The sequence below is a fragment of the Tripterygium wilfordii genome, chromosome 13 (genome assembly GCF_013401445.1).
Source record: "Tripterygium wilfordii isolate XIE 37 chromosome 13, ASM1340144v1, whole genome shotgun sequence".
NCBI lineage: Eukaryota > Viridiplantae > Streptophyta > Magnoliopsida > Celastrales > Celastraceae > Tripterygium > Tripterygium wilfordii.
In genome coordinates, this window is record NC_052244.1 from 2,782,889 (window position 1) to 2,800,958 (window position 18,070).

Below are 18,070 nucleotides of genomic sequence, written 5' to 3' on the forward strand. Positions count from 1 at the left end.
CTAATCAACTTCCCTAATATAATCTAAACATGATAGAACCCCAAAAATCTCAATTTAGTGACAAATCTAGAAAGATTAGATTCTTTGCTGTGTAGTGATTAGGACCATGTTTGCTTTATGGAGATTTGTCCCCTATAACGGTCACTTTAACTGTCCAAGTGACTGATCATATATATCAATATATATGTAACTATATAGGTAGTTATTTATTTATTAATATAAATAAATAAATATTTTCTGGAATAATAAGTGATTTATTTTTTAATTTTCTCGTTAATGTTCAATGAACGTGTTCAAGCTAAATAAAATACAAATAATATCAAAGGGAAATGTAGTTGGATGCATTGAATTGGCAGTGACTAGATCAATCAGTTTGCTTAATTTTAATTATTAATATTATCATTGGCTCCCCACGTTTTGGTGGATAAGCAACTTTGATAATAATAATTAACTAGTTGCATGCTCGCGCTTCGCGCGACACATAATTAATTTAAAAAATAAATATTTTTGATTATTTTTCGATACTTTATTACCATAATGAATAACAGAGCTTGAATTATAGAAAATGAAAATAATTATGAGATGAACAAATAACTACAATACATTTTTCTCAATATGTTAATAAATAATTTTCTAAGAATGAGCGAAAAATTTGATGCATAAAGAAAAAATATGCTCAGAGTTTAACAATTATTTTTTGCGTTGGTTTTTTGAACAAAGTTGTAAAATAACTAAAAAACATCTCATAAATTATAAATTCTATAGAAAATATAGCGCACCTTCTTTATCTCCTAATTTTTACATCTCATTTATTATTGCTTCTTATGTCAGCAAGCCATAATTTTTCATACTATGTCAATAAGCATATATAATATATAATTTGTTATACTATGTATCTCACATTTGATTAAATTCTTCATTTGTATGATCATCCACTAAGGGATTATCTTATACGGGATTATTGGGATCATCCTCTATGAAATCTCCTAAGAATGCATCCTAAACTGGATCTTTTCCATCATCATTGGTTGTTGTTTGACAACTAATTCCATGATTTGTAGGGACATATCGTTAGGAATTTTGTTGAAATTGTTCATTTTTCCCATGAAGTTTTTGTAGTACGTCTTAGAATTTATTGTGATATTATATGTTTTTGTGTGTTATTTTATACTTATATTGTGAATATGTTTCATTTAAGCTTTTATCTTTTTGTTTTTATATGCAATTAATAGGTGATAATTGATATGACTATTTGTTGTATTATTAAATATCATTTTAAAATTATTTGTATATTATTAATTGTATGTGCTTGTGGTCTTAAAGTTATTTAATATATTTAATTTTTTCTTTTGTTTTTTGTGTAGGTTTTTTTAGAGGCATCCACGTGGCACCAAGGAGAAGCCTTTGGATCCTCCATTATATATATATAGATTGATGATTAGTTTAGCACAAAATAAATTGAAATAATTGATGTAATAATTACTTTTTATTCTCTCAATACGTCTGGTTCTTCTTGTTGTTGAATAGGAAGTTGGGAATAAGTAAATCATTAAGGCCATGGGAGTAAGTAGCATCACACATGATATTAGGTACGTCCATCGTGAGTGTTATTACAATACGAATTGAATTTCAATATATCACTTATAGATGGTCAATTCTACAATAGATGATGTGCTAGAATGGGCTGATGAAGGTCTTTATATCTTCCGACAAATTAGGTTGGATTTTGGATAGATTTGACGTAACTCACAAGCCTAACAACATTATGATATTGTTCGCTCTGGGTCGAAACCCTCACGGATTTGTTCTTCCAGGCTCAACGTGCTTGCTTAGGCCTGAAAAATTGGTCATACTATGTTAGGTTGTGAGAACTTCTTATCTACTAGCCACTCCTTCATTTCTTAATCAATGTGAAATCTCATCATGACCACCAACAACCTATAAAAACTAGAGGGAAAGTGACAATCGTGATAGTAGACACTAGAGTACAGCGTCTCCATTTTGGTTGGGGATAGTTATGTGGTGGACCTAGAGTGAGAATGAAGATTGAGGAGTGAGAGAGAAAGCTTTGAGCTTCTCAAAGTGAGTGTATGAACTCACCCTCTCCGTGATAAGAGTGGTTATGAGAGTCATTGAGCTGGATTTGGGCCATAGGCCTTTGAAGCTGAGCTTAGGCCGTGTACCTATTAAATTGGCAGTTGCCTAAATCGTGGGTCTATTTAGGCTGGTTTTGACTCACTTGTTCAAAAAATAATTGGGTGCGCAAGTTATTAAGTTATGGAAATTCGCATAGAATAACTACTATGTGTGTGTATATATATAGAAATCTATATATATATATATATAAAATTTATTGTTTGTTAACCTAAACAGTAAATATATTTGTATATGTGATTATGATGTACACCTTGGGTTATCTTATCTTAATTCCTTTTTTTAAAAAATATTTTACGTTTGCACAAAGTTGGATATTTGTTGGTATCAATTTATTATCAAATTTCAATTAAGAAGGCACAAAACAAGTTTAGGAAATTGGTTCTTACATACTAATTAGGATTAATTTTGGATTTGACAAAATATATAAGACAAGTCATTAATGAGTTGCAAGAAAACACAACAAGAGTTTCTGGTTTTGAACCTCAAAACATAATTGGAAAAAAAAATCTCAACATTCATAACTTTTTTTTCTTACGCACTAAAAATACGCACAATTTTTTAAGCGTGTGGATAAATGAAATGACAAATGGGACCCATTATTTTGGGTCTCATATGTTTCAAATCAATAGTGAAAACATTGATGCATATTTTAAGTGCGTAAATTAAGTACGCATAGGAGAATTCCTCTCTCTCTATATATATCTTATTTTCTCTCAAACAAGTTCTCATTCGTTATAATTTGTTTTTTCATTTTTCATTTTCAAAATTATTTACATGATAAGCCAGGTCATTTCTTACCCACTTAATATATCATGAAACTCACTTGAAAACTGTATTTTTTTAAAAAAGAGCAATAATATTATATGAGTTATTATTACTTTCAGTTTCTAGATTAAAAAAACTGTATAATTTGTTATAAGTTACATTTTGCACAAATTCACACCATTCATCTTCAAACAATCGCTCTACTTATTTAACTACTACACAAATTTGTTAAGTGAATCTAATACCAGGTCCCGTTTTGTTTCAATGTAGTGCAATCGTAATAGGAATCATATTAAGCGTAATCATAATTGTGATTATAAATTTTGTAATATATGTTTGGTATTGGTATTGTGATCACTAAAAAATAAAAAAATTAAAATTAAACAAAACATTGTCATGTAATGTTAATACAATTATCATAAGGAGTAATCAATCGGAGCTTTATAGTAAAGATACAACATTTGATGATCAGTAATGCAACCCACCATGTAATTTCCTGTTACGTTACATTTCTTACCATTCCACACCATCGATCTGCGAACATTTCTTGGTATTTATTTCACAATGATATTTTTGTTGAATCATGAGTTACCCAGTGGTAGAGCAATCCGCCTAGAACCTTGAGGTTTTGAGTTCTATTCTGATGAGGGGTGGAGAATTATCTAGGGCGTTGGATATTCGGGTTTGCCCTTTTATGGAACGTACATAAAAAAAGAGTGAAGCTATTACAATTAAACTAATAAGAAATATATAAAATTTAATAATCATATAATGCGACTATCTATATAATTTCATTTAAATTACCCTTAGCACCATTTCAATCGTTGGAATAACTTAGATACCAATCGTCCAAACCTTTATCATTTTCCAATAATTAAAAAAAGTCACCAACGCCCCAGACTGAGCTGCCTCACATCTTAAAGAAATATATATTTTTATTAATTATTATATATAATTTATTTATTAAAATTAAATAAAAAATTTTCTTACCGCGGAAACAAGAAGTGAAAGAGAAACGTTAAAGTTAAGTGGCTTTTAAACTACACGTTTGGCAGTTTGGCTTTCCTCTGCGTTGGAGATGGATGTCTCTTAAAAAACCCATTTCCATTTCCATTATATTTTCCCTTTTTAAAAACCTTTTTCCTTTCTAGACTCTCAGGGAACTGAGAGACTGCTCTCTCTCTCTCTCTCTCCCTCCATCTGAACTGTTATATATAAATATATACATATACATATAACTCTCTCTCATATGGCTCTCTGAGATCTACTACTGCTTGGTACATAAACAGATAGATATTGGCAGATTGCAGACAGAAAGGGCTTAAAGCACAGAGAAAGGTAACTACTTGTTTTCTACTTGACACCCTTTAACTGGTGGCTGGCTGCATACTGGATTATTGTTATCCCAGTTCAGGCAGTCGACCTCGGGGTTTATGGAAATGAGGATTCTTTGGTTGAATCGGATCCATGGAAGGGCTATTGGGTGTGTGGGTCGTCGTGTCAGCTAAAATTTAGGGTTTTGAGGGGTTTGGACTTTATTATTGATTCTTGTTGTGATTTTGTAACTAATACGTTTTTTGATGTTTTATGATGATTTTGGGATATCTGAAATGGATTTTCGTACAAGGTTTAAGTATTTGTTTGCTTTCAAGGGGTTTGATTTTGATGGTCTGTGTTAGATGCTTGTAGTTTTTGTTGTATTGATGGTTTTGAACATGTTCTTGCTGTAGTGGTTTAAGCTTGGTGTACTTTCGGGGGTCAATTAATTTGCGTTAGCACTTTCAGGTTGTGATGTCTCTATGTTAGTTAACTTGAGTTGCTTCTATAATGGGCTAAACATATGAATTAGTGACGAAAGTTAATCGGATACGATGGGTAATTGCAATTCCATATGCGGAATTTCTTAACGGGTTTGCTTCGCTGTATTTTACCTTATTAGTCCGTTATAATCTGCACACGAGTTAAGTCCGAATTTCGTACAAGTATTTTTGCTGGTTAATACCTATTTAAACCCCACGTATGCCTGGAAATTATATTCTTTCTAGTTTCTAGCTTATGATGTTTCAAAATCATATCCTCATTTTGTTGCAGACAATTAGTATTTTTATCTGTTTTATTGTCTCTAGACAATTAGTATTTTATCTTTAAAAATTTATATTGTCATATATAAATGATCAATTGGAACTTTCTTTTGAATCAGAATTGAAATGCGGAAGGTCTAGCCCCAGGGAGGAATTACTTTCTTCCCATAGCCTTCCTTGAATGGCTGTGTATTCTTTATGGTATACATTTCAGTAGTCATGATCAAGAGATGAATACAAGGTTAACAGTGTCACGACCTAGAATGCATTTGATATGATTCAAACATTAGTTCGGTCTGATGATACCTGCCAGATTTACAGTTCTATCACGCTAGCAGTCAGCATGCTACTCATTGTGTTATGTGTGGAGGAAATTGGGTTTGGTATGAGGAAGTGCATTTACTAGTACTCGAAGTCTCGCACTGTTGGGCTGTCTTTTGATATATCTTACATTCCTAATTATATGCTTTGGAGATGGTGGATTCAAGTTTGGCTTTACCCTGAAGAAATTTTTTTAGGAAGTTGCTAGCGTTCAGTTGAATCATCTGAAGTGTGGAATCCTCCTTCAAATGATACGGTTTACTCAGCTTGGTTTTTATTGCAAGGTTGACGTGGAGGGTGTTTTTTAAGCATCTTACTGAAGTTGTACTAGCATTTTGTTCACACTACCGATCAACATAATGGAAGCTTGGATGGTGAATTCTAAACATCAGTCAGGTGTCCTTCATCGAGTACTTCCCGCTGTTGTTCCTGTGCTTCTGATTTCAATTGGATATGTGGACCCTGGAAAGTGGGTGGCAATTATTGAAGGAGGTGCGCAATATGGGTTTGATCTGGTAGCACTAATGCTGATTTTCAATATTGTTTCAATTTTGTGCCAGTGCTTGTCAGCTCGTATAGGTATAGTCACTGGAAGAGATCTTGCTCAGGTACACTTTTTTTGTTTCTTCAGGGTTCTGCATATGTTAATGTTTTTTATTTTTGGTTTTAATGATCCTATTTTCACCCCTTCCTTGGTGATGGTATAGATTTGCAGCAATGAGTATGACAAGTGGACATGCATGTTTCTAGGAGTTCAAGTGGGGTTTTCAGTGATTGCATTGGACCTTACTATGGTAGGTTCCTTATTCTCAGTCAAATTGGCCAGTGATTAGTGATCTTTTGGTATATTCATTGTTTTATTACTGACATTTTCGGATTATACTAGATGCTGGGAGTGGCACACGGCCTAAATCTTATCTTCGGGGTGGACTTGTCTACTTGTGTTTTTTTAACCGCAATTGATGCTGCTTTATTTCCACTTTTTGCCTCTTTTCTGGTAAGTCTAACCACATGCACTATGTTATAGATTCACTTTGGTAATCTCATCCATGATTTACTTTCTCTCTGATATTCTAGGAGAATCGCAAGGCAAATCGATTGTGCGTATTTATTGCTGGTTCTATTATGCTTTGTTATGTTATTGGAGTGCTTATAAGTCAACCAGAATTCCCTCTTTCTATGAGTGGGATGCTGACAAAGCTAAGCGGGGAGAGTGCATTCACAGTGATGAGTCTTCTTGGAGCAAGTATTATGCCTCATAATTTTTACCTCCATTCTTCTCTTGTTCAGGTGATCGTCTCTGTCTTATCCTTCTTGCCTGTTTATCTATGCCCATGTTTGCACACTTAGTTAATCCATACTTGATGTGGATGTTGCTAATAGGATTGAAACTAGGTGGATGAAATGGAAGAGTGCATTGGTGTCTAGTGCGATTGAAGGGTACCCTTGAAGCAAAAGGGAAAATTCCATAGGCCTAATATATGCCTTGCAATGATGCATATTACGGAATGTTGGGTCAATAGGCAATATGCTCAAAGAATGAGTATCGTAGAGCTGAGAATGTTTGTGTTGATGTGCATTAACACAAATAGTCAAGAACAGATATGGTAATAAACGAGACATAGGGTGTCGAAATATAGCTTTTTAATTTAGTTACTTACCCATGTTAACGGGTGGGTAGGACACAGGTGTAAAGTACCAGGCATACTTGGTTCTTCATTTTAATTTTTTCTTTGTGATTTTTTGGTTCATGTTGGACTTTATAACCCATAGATGGAGGTAACTTAATGTTTAATGGTGGTGGAGAGGGCAGTTGTTCAACACTTCAACATTAATATAAAGTGATGCCATAGTTTGAAAAAACCGACCCTTTTCTTTCTGGGGCTTAATCTGTATTATGTTTGTCATAATTCTGGAATGAAATGTTCTTTTGTTGACACTATTTACTTTTTCTAACTTGTCTACTTTGTTGATGTGTGCATCTATGACTCTGTATCACACTATAAAAACTTTTTGAGGTCTTTAATCATTTTTATGTCATATATTAACTTCTACTGGTGAATATTTAGGTGTGTGAGACTTTATCATTAGTGGTGTTGTTCTCATATCTGTTTGCAAAATCCCCATTTTTTTTGGTCCTGTGGCTGGCATAGGTTTGTTCGATTCCCATGTAAATCCTAATTCCTAAATAATGTTTTAAACTCAAGATTGAAAAGAGAGAGGAACTTGGACTTGTACCCCTTTACATAACTGCGTTCAGAGTTATGACGGTCCTCTAAGTGGTTGTCTGATGAGCTAATTGATGTGCACCAATCATATTCTGATTCAGTTTTTTTAATCCTTGTTTCTTTTTCTTTTTTTTTTGATATTCTTGCAGCAGCATAGGGTACCACCAGATATCACAAAAAGTGCCTTCTGTCATGACCATTTTTTGGCCATCATCTGTATCTTCAGTGGAATTTACTTGGTGAATTATGTGCTTATGAATTCTGCAGCCACCGTATTCAACAGTACTGGGCTTGTATTGCTGACTTTTCCTGATGCATTGTCACTAATGGAACAGGTCCAATTCTTTTCTGAATAGGATTTTTATTTTGGCATTTTTCCTAGTCATGCTTGATCGCCTGTTATCCAATATACAACCTCTATTGATATGAAGCATGAATATTCCAGGTTTTTAGAAGCCCAGTGGCGCCTTTAGCTTTCTCTCTAGTGCTTTTTTGTTCCAATCAAATCACAGCATTAACTTGGAATATTGGTGGACAAGCAGTCATACATGACTTTCTCCGGCTGGAGATACCTGGTTGGCTTCATCGGGCGACAATCAGAATTATCGCTGCTGTTCCAGCCCTTTATTGTGTGTGCACTTCAGGAGCTGAGGGGGTTTATCAATTACTTATGTTTACACAGGTTATGGTAGCGCTGCTGCTTCCATCTTCTGTGATTCCCCTTTTCCGCATTGCCTCCTCACGGCCAATAATGGGCATCTACAAAATTTCCCAGTTTGTGGAGTTCTTAATACTGATTGTATTCGTGGGAATCCTAGGTCTCGAGATTATATTCATTACGGAGATGATATTTGGAAATAGTGACTGGGTGAGTAATTTGAGGTGTAATATGGGGAATAGCTCTTCTGTCCCTTACGTCAGCCTCCTCATCACTGCATGTTTATCTTTCGGTTTGATGCTTTGGCTTGCGGCAACCCCATTAAAATGTGCAAGTGTCCAATTTGATAAGTCAATGTGGAGCTGGGATGTACAGAAAGTGGTACCTGAAGCCTCCATACAGAGGGAGGAAAATGATTTAAGTGATACTAGATATTATGGGGAGGAAATTGTTCCGGAGGAACAGTTACCGACACCAGGAAGGTTAGTGGAGAGTCAGTCAGACGTGCCTGTTGAAAATTTTGACTGTGATTTACCTGAGAAAAGAAATAAGTTTGATCAGGAACTCCATTTGACTACCATTGAGGAAAACAACTCTAGTTTTATTTTACCCAACCCACCAGTATGTGGTCAAGGGGAATCATTATCCACTGCTGAGGCAGAACCTGTACTTGTGGCAGCTAGCGAAGTTACTGTTAGGGATTTGTCTGGCCCCATAACCACTGAAATTGAAATTACAGAGCCAGTTGAGAAGACAATGGGTGTAGAGGGAGACCTACGAGCTGAAAAAGATGACGATGTGGTGGAGGGAGACTCTTGGGAGCCTGAAGAATCATCCAAAGAGGTTCCTGGCAGCATCTCATCGTTGGCTTCTGATGGCCCTAGTTCATTTAGGAGTCTCAGTGGAAAAAGTGATGAAGGTGGTAATGGTGCTGGAAGTCTGTCCAGATTAGCAGGATTGGGACGTGCTGCGAGGCGTCAATTAGCTACTATTCTTGATGAGTTTTGGAGACAGTTGTATGATTCCCATGGACAAGTAACGCAGGAAGCAAAGGCCAAGAAAATGGATGTGATGCTAGGAGTTGATTCAAAGGCTGCCCCAGCATCACTTAAAGTTGAGAGTTCTGGGAAAGAATTCAGTGGATATTTCCCTTCTTTAGGAGGAAGTGGATGTGATTCTCTGATTAATCCTAGTTTATATGACTCTCCCAAACAGCAGAGGGTGCAACATGGCATTGACTCATCATATGGCGTTCAAAGGGGGTCTTCCACCTTGTGGTCCAATCACATGCAGTTGCTAGATGCCTCCTTTCAGAATTCTAGCCCCAATGTTTATGATTCCAGTGAGAGGCGTTACTCTAGTTTGCGCAGTCTCCCTTCTTCTGATGGCTGGGATTATCAGCCAGCAACAGTACATGGTTATCAAATTGCATCTCATCTCAATCGTCTTAAGGAGGGAACTGCTGAATGCCTGCATCCTCAAATGGAGTCATCAGTCCAGAGTTCCCCAACCTTGGGGCCTGCAAACTATAGAGACTCCCTTGCTTTTGCTTTGGGGCAAAAATTGCAAAACGGGATGAGTGCCACACCAGCACCTGGATTTCAGAGCCATGCAGTATCCAGAATCAGTCCATTACAATCAGAGAGACCATATTATGGTGTATCCTCTTCAGGACCTGCTGATAATACTGGTACGTCCGCCAATACGAAGAAGTATCATAGCCTACCAGACATTTCAGGACTCTCTGTTCCTTATCGGGACTTACCCATGTCTGATAAGAGTGTGCAATGGAACAACTCCTTAAAGTATGGAACATCAGTAAGTAGAACAAGCTATGACCAATCCTTGTATGCAAATGCTGGATCCAAGGCTGGAGCCCCCTTGGCTTTTGATGTGCTCTCTCCGTCAAAAGCATACAGAGACCCATTGTCCTTCCAATTGAGTTCTAGCTCCAGCTCTGGATCTCTCTGGTCCAAACAGCCTTTTGAGCAGTTCGGTGTGGCTGATAAAAATCGTGCTACTGTGAGTGATGGAATGGGAAGTAGATCTAATTCAGTTGCTCAAGAAACTAGTTCTGTTGGGCGTTCTGAGGGCAAACTTCTTCAGTCTCTTAGACTATGTGTCGTTAAGTTACTTAAATTGGAAGGTTCTGATTGGCTGTTTACACAAAATGATGGAGCTGATGAAGACCTGATTGATCGGGTGGCTGCAAGAGAGAGGTTCTTGTATGAAGTTGAGAACCAGGTGGACCACATGGGTGAACCTCATTATTTGCCTTCTGATAGGATGTCTGGTTCTGCTTTAAAGAATGATGAGGCAGGTTTTCTGATCTCTTCAGTTCCTCATTGTGGCGAGGGTTGTATTTGGAAACCAGATCTGGTGATAAGCTTTGGAGTGTGGTGCATTCATCGAATCCTTGACCTATCTTTAATGGAAAGCCGACCAGAGCTGTGGGGAAAATATACTTATGTCCTGAATCGTTTACAGGTAAATTTTGTTCAGATATCTGGTGGGCATGGTTAAATAATATATTCATAGGTTCAAGTTTAATTCTTCCTGAGAGTGTCGTTTTTCTTTTCAAAAATTTTTGGTTTTTTTTCCTTAATGGATTTTGACCATGTTTGATTGTTATATATCTCATTGACAGGGAATTATAGACCCAGCATTCTCAAAGCCCCGTAGTCCCGTGTCTCCATGTTTCTGCCTTCAGATACCTGCGTCGCATCAGCAGAGATCTAGTCCACCTGTTGCTAATGGCATGTTGCCCCCAGCTGCCAAACCAGGCAGGGGGAAATGCACAACTGCGTGTATGGTTTTAGAGACAGTCAAGGATGTAGAGATATCAATATCTTGCCGGAAGGGTCGGTCAGGCACTGCTGCTGGTGACGTTGCTTACCCCAAGGGAAAGGAGAATCTGGCTTCTGTACTGAAACGCTACAAGAGACGATTGGCCAACAAGCCTGCAGTGTCTCATGAAGGGAGTGGTTCACGCAGAGTTTCGACACCCGGTACTACCTATGGTTCATAGACGTTTGCCCACAGTCCCGACCCCAATATCGTTCATCACTGTTTGAGCTGTTAGATTTTGGAAAGCAGCTCATGGAGTTTGCTAGGTTGGATTCACATACTCTCCTCTTCTTTACAGTTTCTTCCCCTCATCCCCTGCTTCTTCTTCATGTTTACCAAATTTCCCTGCTGCAAATTCTATGACCTTGTATGTTATGTATACATAGAGGATAAGAATCAGTGGATATGTAATTGCAGCAAAATTAAAGAAAATGGTTAGAAGTTGGCAAATTTGGTTTGCAATTCTTGTTCGGCAAAATGATTTCAGTTATTGGTCAAATCTCTCTCTCATCTCTCTAGTTACTTACTTCTCCTCATCCCTCTCAATTCCTTCATAATAAAAATATCATCTGTACATAACAATTTGACCCGCTCAATTTAACAATGTTGTCCGCTTTGTGTCTTGTGAGTACATTGAGTCTACACGATCTTGTTCTTCTAACATTATTGTCCGTTTTGGGTTCATCAATTCCCGTGAATACATCGTACCCTCATGATTTTGTTTTTTCGTGAGACGTCTCACTTAACGGTACTTAAATGGGTCAATTTATCCTCTGAACTTCATTTAGAATCAATTTGTCCCCTGAACTTCTACTTTCCTATACCGCTTGCTCCTATGCACATATCCCATCTATTTTTGTTAATGTGGCAGTTGTTTTCCGTTACTAACATGCCATGTGATTTTATGGTTTGCTGCCATATTAGCTAAATAGATGAAAATTGTAATAGATAAATTGATCCATTCACGAAAATTTATGCCGGTTCAATACTTATCCCTTTTCTTATAAACTCACACCACTTGAGTTAGCCAAGAGATGTGGGACATTATAAGTCATAACAGTGTCAAAACTAACAGAGACAGAAACAAAGAGATGAATGTTACACCCAACCACATTTAAAAGTAAAGAAACAGAGAAATCTATTTTTACTACTGAGTCCTGACTGACTGGTTGTAGAGACTGCATTGGTCACCATCACTGCCATGTGATTAATTTGTTTGTTTTCCAGTATAAACTAACTAGCAGCTCAAAAATGTGACATGCTCCATGCCACCCTCAAACCTACCCTTCCCCATCCCCATAACAATATCTGTTTTGTCTCTGTGTTTAATTTCTTTAAAATTTCATAACATAAAAGGGAAACTTCAGTCTCATTATTCTTTTCATGATGGATAATGGGTTGGAAACTAGACGAAAGTCAAGTATTCAACAATTGGGAACAAGTCAGAGTGTATGGGACAGAACAGAACAGGACAGGACACCAATGCATGAATCACATTGTATTGCAACATGGAGTTGTGGTTTGGTTAGGTGGGATGTCTGGTGTGGAACCAATTTGCTGGTTTCCCCTGGACCTCAGTCTCTCTTCTTATGATTTTGCTTCTCATCTTTATTTAGACAAAAATCAAACAATGCACATGCATATACATATACATATACATATACATATACATAGTGGGTTTGGACAATTCACATGTGAAAGCTACCATCCAAGACATTCAACAATTAATTGCGAATCTCTTTGCCTCTCAAAACCTTCCTCTTACCTCACCTACCCTCCTCAACAACAACTAGTTTGTTTTTTAGGTAAAAGAAGAGGCCAGAGGACATGGCCACCTATGCAGGCATTTGGCTTACTTGATTTTCGATAACGAAGACCAGTATTTTTTTCTTAACGTGGAACCTATCACCCTACAAGGTGACGTTTACATGCACGTTGGGCTGAGTAAAAGTTTATCTTGTAAATTGTGATAATGAAAATACCTGTGAAATTTGAACTCATGACTTCCCGTTTGTGCTAACAAGTTGATCATCTCAGCCAATGATGCGTTGTTAATGAAGGTTAGTATCAATTGCTATCAAATCAAATTCGCTATAAGTATCACTTTCTGTTTAATGTGAAGAAATATCTATTTTGTAAGAATTCAAGTGTGAGTGCAACTAGAATCTATTTTTAGGAAGTATCATTGAATTTGGAGACATTTGACCCTGTTTCAACAACTATGGCCACTGGCCCACTACCAACACCAATAAATATTCCATGGGAAATTGCTGGTTCTTCTTCCACCGGCTTTCTAACTTTTTTCCTTCAAGAAAGTTAGTTTCCATTGACCAGCTGACCACAACATCATTAACAAATACAAAGAATATATATATATGTACACATATATCCAGAACAAAACAATAGTGGGTCTCATTTGACCAAACCACAAGCATTAGACAAAATAAATGCATGATGGGACCCTAAAAGTTTCTTCTTCTTCTTCTTTTTGAGGACCAACAGAAACTTTTACAGGTGCAAAGCTTTTTGGGCAACTTTGTGGGTCTAACACTCGCATAGCTAGTGATTTACAAGCATGCTATTCTTATATTCACCAATTTCTGATGCCATATATATGTAATTTTCTATAAAAACAGAAAGGATAGAAAGAAAAAAATATTGCAGGCTAAATTATGTTTTGGAGAAAATTAAATAAATTTTTTTAATTACAATAGTTTTATCCATCCAACAAATCAATAGCAACCTTTTGGTCTATTGAGGATGGACTTGTTATTCAACAAATGATGTATTTTTGATGAGGAGCAACCATGAGTATTTAGTCCATGTAAATCCTGTATATTTAGATTGCTTCACTCTCCCTTAAGTATATATAATAAGTCACAGGGTATTAATGTGAATAATTGAAATTTAGTTTATTAATTAGAAGGATTCATTGCCAGTCAATTCGGCCACCTTAAATGATTCAACTAGTCATAGACTTTCCATCATTGAATATTTGAATTTAATAGTATGAGTTGTGGTAAGAGAAAAAAAAGATTGTTAAAAGTAAAATCTAAAGTTGCTTTGTATTAACTCTAACTTTAAGCATTTATCGTCAGATTTGAGATTTCGTTACCATTTACAGCCTTTCTTTAATCAGCATCATGGTGTACCTATTTAAATCTAAATTCATGATTCTTTCTTTAACTATAACACTCTTTTTTTTATGGCACGTATAATTCACACACATGCAACACACACTCACACATAAATATGTTGTGGTAGAAATTCGAACCCCGCATTGTAAACAGAAATAACGAATGATTAGTCAACTGACCTAAACACTGGGTGTATCACTACCACCTCCTCTCCTTAATTATACGTAATTTACCCTTCTCTCTAGCAGTGATGTATACTAAGTCCACTCTCACCTAATCTGGACCCTTAGATCTACTGATTTAGTCATATCAACGGCTGTGATCTACTCTCAACCAACCAACCAACCCACTCACTTTTCTTTTTGTCTTTCTGCCACCCCTTATGCTTACCTAACACGGCTCTGTATCTGCTACAAACCTCTCCCTCTCTATTTAAACTCCCACAACCACACCAATCTCTTCTCAGGAAATCCATACACACCCACTAGATTTCCTCTCTCTCTCTCTGGAAATCCAATCCAAGCCATTGTGTTTTGTTTTTCTCTTTCTGGGTGTTTTTTAGTTTTAATTTACATTACATACACACACACACAAATGGGTACAGAGGCAGTTATTGTGAATGGTCACCAAAACGGTGCGTTTGATAGTTTGTGCGTGAAAAATGATGATCCCTTGAACTGGGGCTTGGCGGCGGAGTCTATGAAAGGGAGCCACGTCGATGAAGTGAAGCGCATGGTGGCTGAGTTCCGGAAGCCGGTGGTGAGGCTTGGCGGGGAGACCTTGACTATCTCTCAAGTGGCGGCGATTGCGGCACTTGAGTCCGGTACTGTTGAGGTGCAGCTGTCTGAGTCTGCTCGAGCCGGTGTTAAAGCCAGCAGTGACTGGGTTATGGACAGCATGGATAAAGGCACCGACAGTTATGGCGTCACGACTGGCTTCGGCGCCACCTCTCATAGACGGACCAAACAAGGCGCGGCTCTTCAGAGAGAGCTCATTAGGTAAGCTCAAAAACAGTCTTATATTCTTCTTCATTGATTATGCGCCAAAATCGGCTTCTGACTCGGACGAGTTGACTCCGCACAGTGGGTTGTTGCTTCGAGTTGACTCGTCCGAGCTGAGGTGAGGAATGACCAGCCAGGCATGTAGGTAGGTAGTTGATCTGGCGCATTTGTCAATTTGTCACGCTGTGTTGTTTTGGTCCTCCATTCTTTCGTATTATGGGATAATGCAATTTTTGGTCATTGAAAGAGTTGTCAACTCCCAACTCAGTCACAAAATATTCATGCGTTCCAACTCCGAAACCCAAAATTAAAAATTATTCCACTATGCACCCTCGGACAACAGATTTCTTATTGTTCAGGTGGATTCCTGATATTGATCCCGGCTCCATCAATATTTTTACTGTTTGAATAGTTGAAAATTTGTCTGAATGTATATATTGGAACAATTTTCAATTTTAAATTCTTAAATTGGTAAGTTTGAAATTTGGTGGCGAGTTGGACCTCATAAAATTGCATTGCATAATCCCCATATTCTTGGGAATGCAGGTGGACCATACTTGCCCAAAATGGACAAAATTTAGTTTTTAACTGTTGTACTTTTGTGTTTGACTATTGAGAAGTGGTTAATTTTCATTCACAGCCGCCACAAAAATTTATATTTGTTTGTTTATCAACTAATTTTGTGACATTTTTTTAATGGTTTTTTTTCTTGTCTAGATTCTTAAATGCTGGAGTCTTTGGCAATGGAACAGAGTCATGTCACACACTGCCTAACTCAGCCACAAGAGCTGCAATGCTAGTCAGAATCAACACACTCCTCCAGGGGTACTCTGGCATCAGATTTGAAATCCTAGAAGCAATCACAAAGCTCATCAATCACAACATCACTCCATGCTTGCCTCTGCGTGGCACAATCACGGCTTCCGGTGATCTTGTTCCGTTGTCCTACATTGCCGGATTACTTACCGGCAGGCCTAATGCCAAAGCTGTTGGACCTAATGGTGAATCCCTTAATGCCCAGGAAGCTTTTCGCAAAGCCGGAATCATTTCCGGGTTCTTTGAGTTGCAGCCCAAAGAGGGACTTGCTCTTGTGAATGGAACTGCTGTTGGTTCTGGTCTAGCCGCAATGGTTCTGTTTGATGCAAATGTTCTTGCTGTTTTGTCCGAGATTTTGTCAGCGATTTTCGCAGAAGTTATGCAGGGGAAGCCTGAATTTACTGACCATTTGACACACAAATTGAAGCACCATCCGGGACAGATAGAGGCTGCAGCGATAATGGAACATATTTTGGATGGTAGTTCTTATGTAAAGGAAGCTAAGAAGTTACATGAAATGGATCCTTTGCAGAAGCCGAAACAGGATCGCTATGCTTTGAGGACTTCGCCGCAATGGCTTGGTCCTCAGATTGAAGTGATTCGGTACGCCACCAAGTCGATTGAAAGAGAGATCAATTCAGTGAACGACAACCCTCTGATCGACGTTTCGAGGAACAAGGCCTTACATGGTGGCAACTTTCAGGGGACTCCAATTGGTGTGTCCATGGATAATACTCGGTTGGCGATTGCTTCGATTGGGAAACTCATGTTTGCCCAATTTTCTGAGCTTGTCAATGATTTCTACAACAATGGTTTGCCATCCAATCTCTCCGGTGGGAGGAACCCAAGTCTGGATTATGGTTTCAAGGGTGCTGAGATCGCCATGGCTTCTTATTGCTCTGAGCTCCAATACCTAGCAAATCCTGTCACTAGCCATGTCCAGAGTGCTGAGCAGCACAACCAAGATGTGAACTCTTTGGGACTAATTTCATCAAGAAAGACAGCCGAAGCTGTCGATATCTTGAAGCTCATGTCTGCAACCTACTTGGTTGCACTTTGCCAAGCTATTGATTTGCGGCATTTGGAGGAGAATTTGAAGAACACAATGAAGAACACTGTGAACCAAGTGGCTAAGAGAGTTCTTACTACTGGTGCTAATGGTGAGCTTCACCCATCAAGGTTCTGCGAGAAAGACTTGCTCAAAGTTGTCGATCGCGAGTATGTTTTCGCCTACATTGATGACCCTTGCAGTGCTACCTATCCATTGATGCAAAAGCTCAGGCAAGTCCTCGTCGACCACGCGTTGGCTAATGGTGACAATGAGAAGAATGTGAGCACTTCAGTCTTCCAGAAAATTGGAGCATTTGAGGAGGAACTGAAGGCTGTCCTGCCTAAGGAAGTTGAGAATGCTAGGGGTGTGATTGAGAGTGGAAATCCCACAATCCCAAATAGGATCAAGGAATGCCGATCATACCCGTTGTACAAGTTTGTGAGGGAGGAGTTGGGGACTGCATTTCTGACCGGCGAGAAGGTCACCTCGCCGGGCGAGGAGTTTGACAAGGTATTCACAGCCATTTGCTTGGGACAGATTGTTGATCCAATGCTGGATTGCCTCAAGAGCTGGGATGGTGCTCCTCTTCCAATTTGTTAAGTAATTCAGATTGTGTATGTAACATGGTTTTCTTGTCTTGGTTAAGCCTTAAATCATCATCAAGTTTATAAACAGACTATAGATTTGGTTTTTTTTTTGTCAAAAGATAGTACTTAATTAGTTGCACTTCAACTAGCTAAACCTTATTTTTACCTCACATTCTCATACTCCGTTAAAGTCTCCCGTATTTGCAAAGAGATACCACAATCAACGTCACCATTCCAACCAAAGTTTCTTTGTTCAACAGATGAGTCGCCACTTTTTCACTATTGGGAACAATAAGATACAATGAGTTTTTCAGGTCTTTCAAAGTAATAACCCTTAGGATAATAGGTGCATGTCACAATACTGAAATTACCCCTCCATAGTGTTTAGAGAACTAGACAGTGTTACCTTGTTCCCTCTGTG

The 18,070-nt window shown here is 37.9% G+C and overlaps 2 protein-coding genes across 3 annotated transcripts; both read left to right on the forward strand.

Annotated features, from left to right (window-relative positions):
- Window positions 1–4,026: 4,026 nt before the first annotated feature.
- LOC120012018 (ethylene-insensitive protein 2-like) lies at window positions 4,027–11,566 on the forward strand. Of its 2 annotated transcripts, none has more exons than XM_038863241.1 (8): window positions 4,027–4,260; window positions 5,123–5,932; window positions 6,032–6,118; window positions 6,211–6,321; window positions 6,402–6,614; window positions 7,705–7,887; window positions 7,998–10,697; window positions 10,858–11,566. In XM_038863241.1, the coding sequence occupies exons 2-8, from the start codon at window positions 5,684–5,686 to the stop codon at window positions 11,236–11,238; spliced, it is 3,924 nt and encodes a 1,307-aa protein (XP_038719169.1). In that variant the 5' UTR covers window positions 4,027–4,260; window positions 5,123–5,683; the 3' UTR covers window positions 11,239–11,566. The 2 variants fall into 2 exon arrangements, with proteins under 2 accessions (XP_038719169.1, XP_038719168.1); XM_038863240.1 differs by having other exon boundaries at window positions 4,028–4,260; window positions 7,702–7,887.
- Window positions 11,567–14,670: 3,104 nt separating this feature from the next.
- LOC120013902 (phenylalanine ammonia-lyase) lies at window positions 14,671–17,794 on the forward strand. Its single transcript, XM_038865876.1, has 2 exons — window positions 14,671–15,192; window positions 15,913–17,794. The coding sequence occupies exons 1-2, from the start codon at window positions 14,789–14,791 to the stop codon at window positions 17,660–17,662; spliced, it is 2,154 nt and encodes a 717-aa protein (XP_038721804.1). The 5' UTR covers window positions 14,671–14,788; the 3' UTR covers window positions 17,663–17,794.
- The last annotated feature ends 276 nt before the right edge of the window (window positions 17,795–18,070 follow it).

What these genes read in the sequence shown, in the direction of transcription:
- LOC120012018 (XM_038863240.1), top strand. Translation starts at nt 5,684, where the DNA reads ATGGAAGCTTGGATGGTGAATTCTAAACATCAGTCAGGTGTCCTTCAT. An exon ending in CTGGAAGAGATCTTGCTCAG is followed by an intron (nt 5,933 to 6,031) that starts GTACACTTTTTT and finishes GTGATGGTATAG; the next exon opens with ATTTGCAGCAATGAGTATGA. An exon ending in TTGCATTGGACCTTACTATG is followed by an intron (nt 6,119 to 6,210) that starts GTAGGTTCCTTA and finishes GGATTATACTAG; the next exon opens with ATGCTGGGAGTGGCACACGG.
- LOC120013902 (XM_038865876.1), top strand. Translation starts at nt 14,789, where the DNA reads ATGGGTACAGAGGCAGTTATTGTGAATGGTCACCAAAACGGTGCGTTT. An exon ending in CTTCAGAGAGAGCTCATTAG is followed by an intron (nt 15,193 to 15,912) that starts GTAAGCTCAAAA and finishes TTTCTTGTCTAG; the next exon opens with ATTCTTAAATGCTGGAGTCT.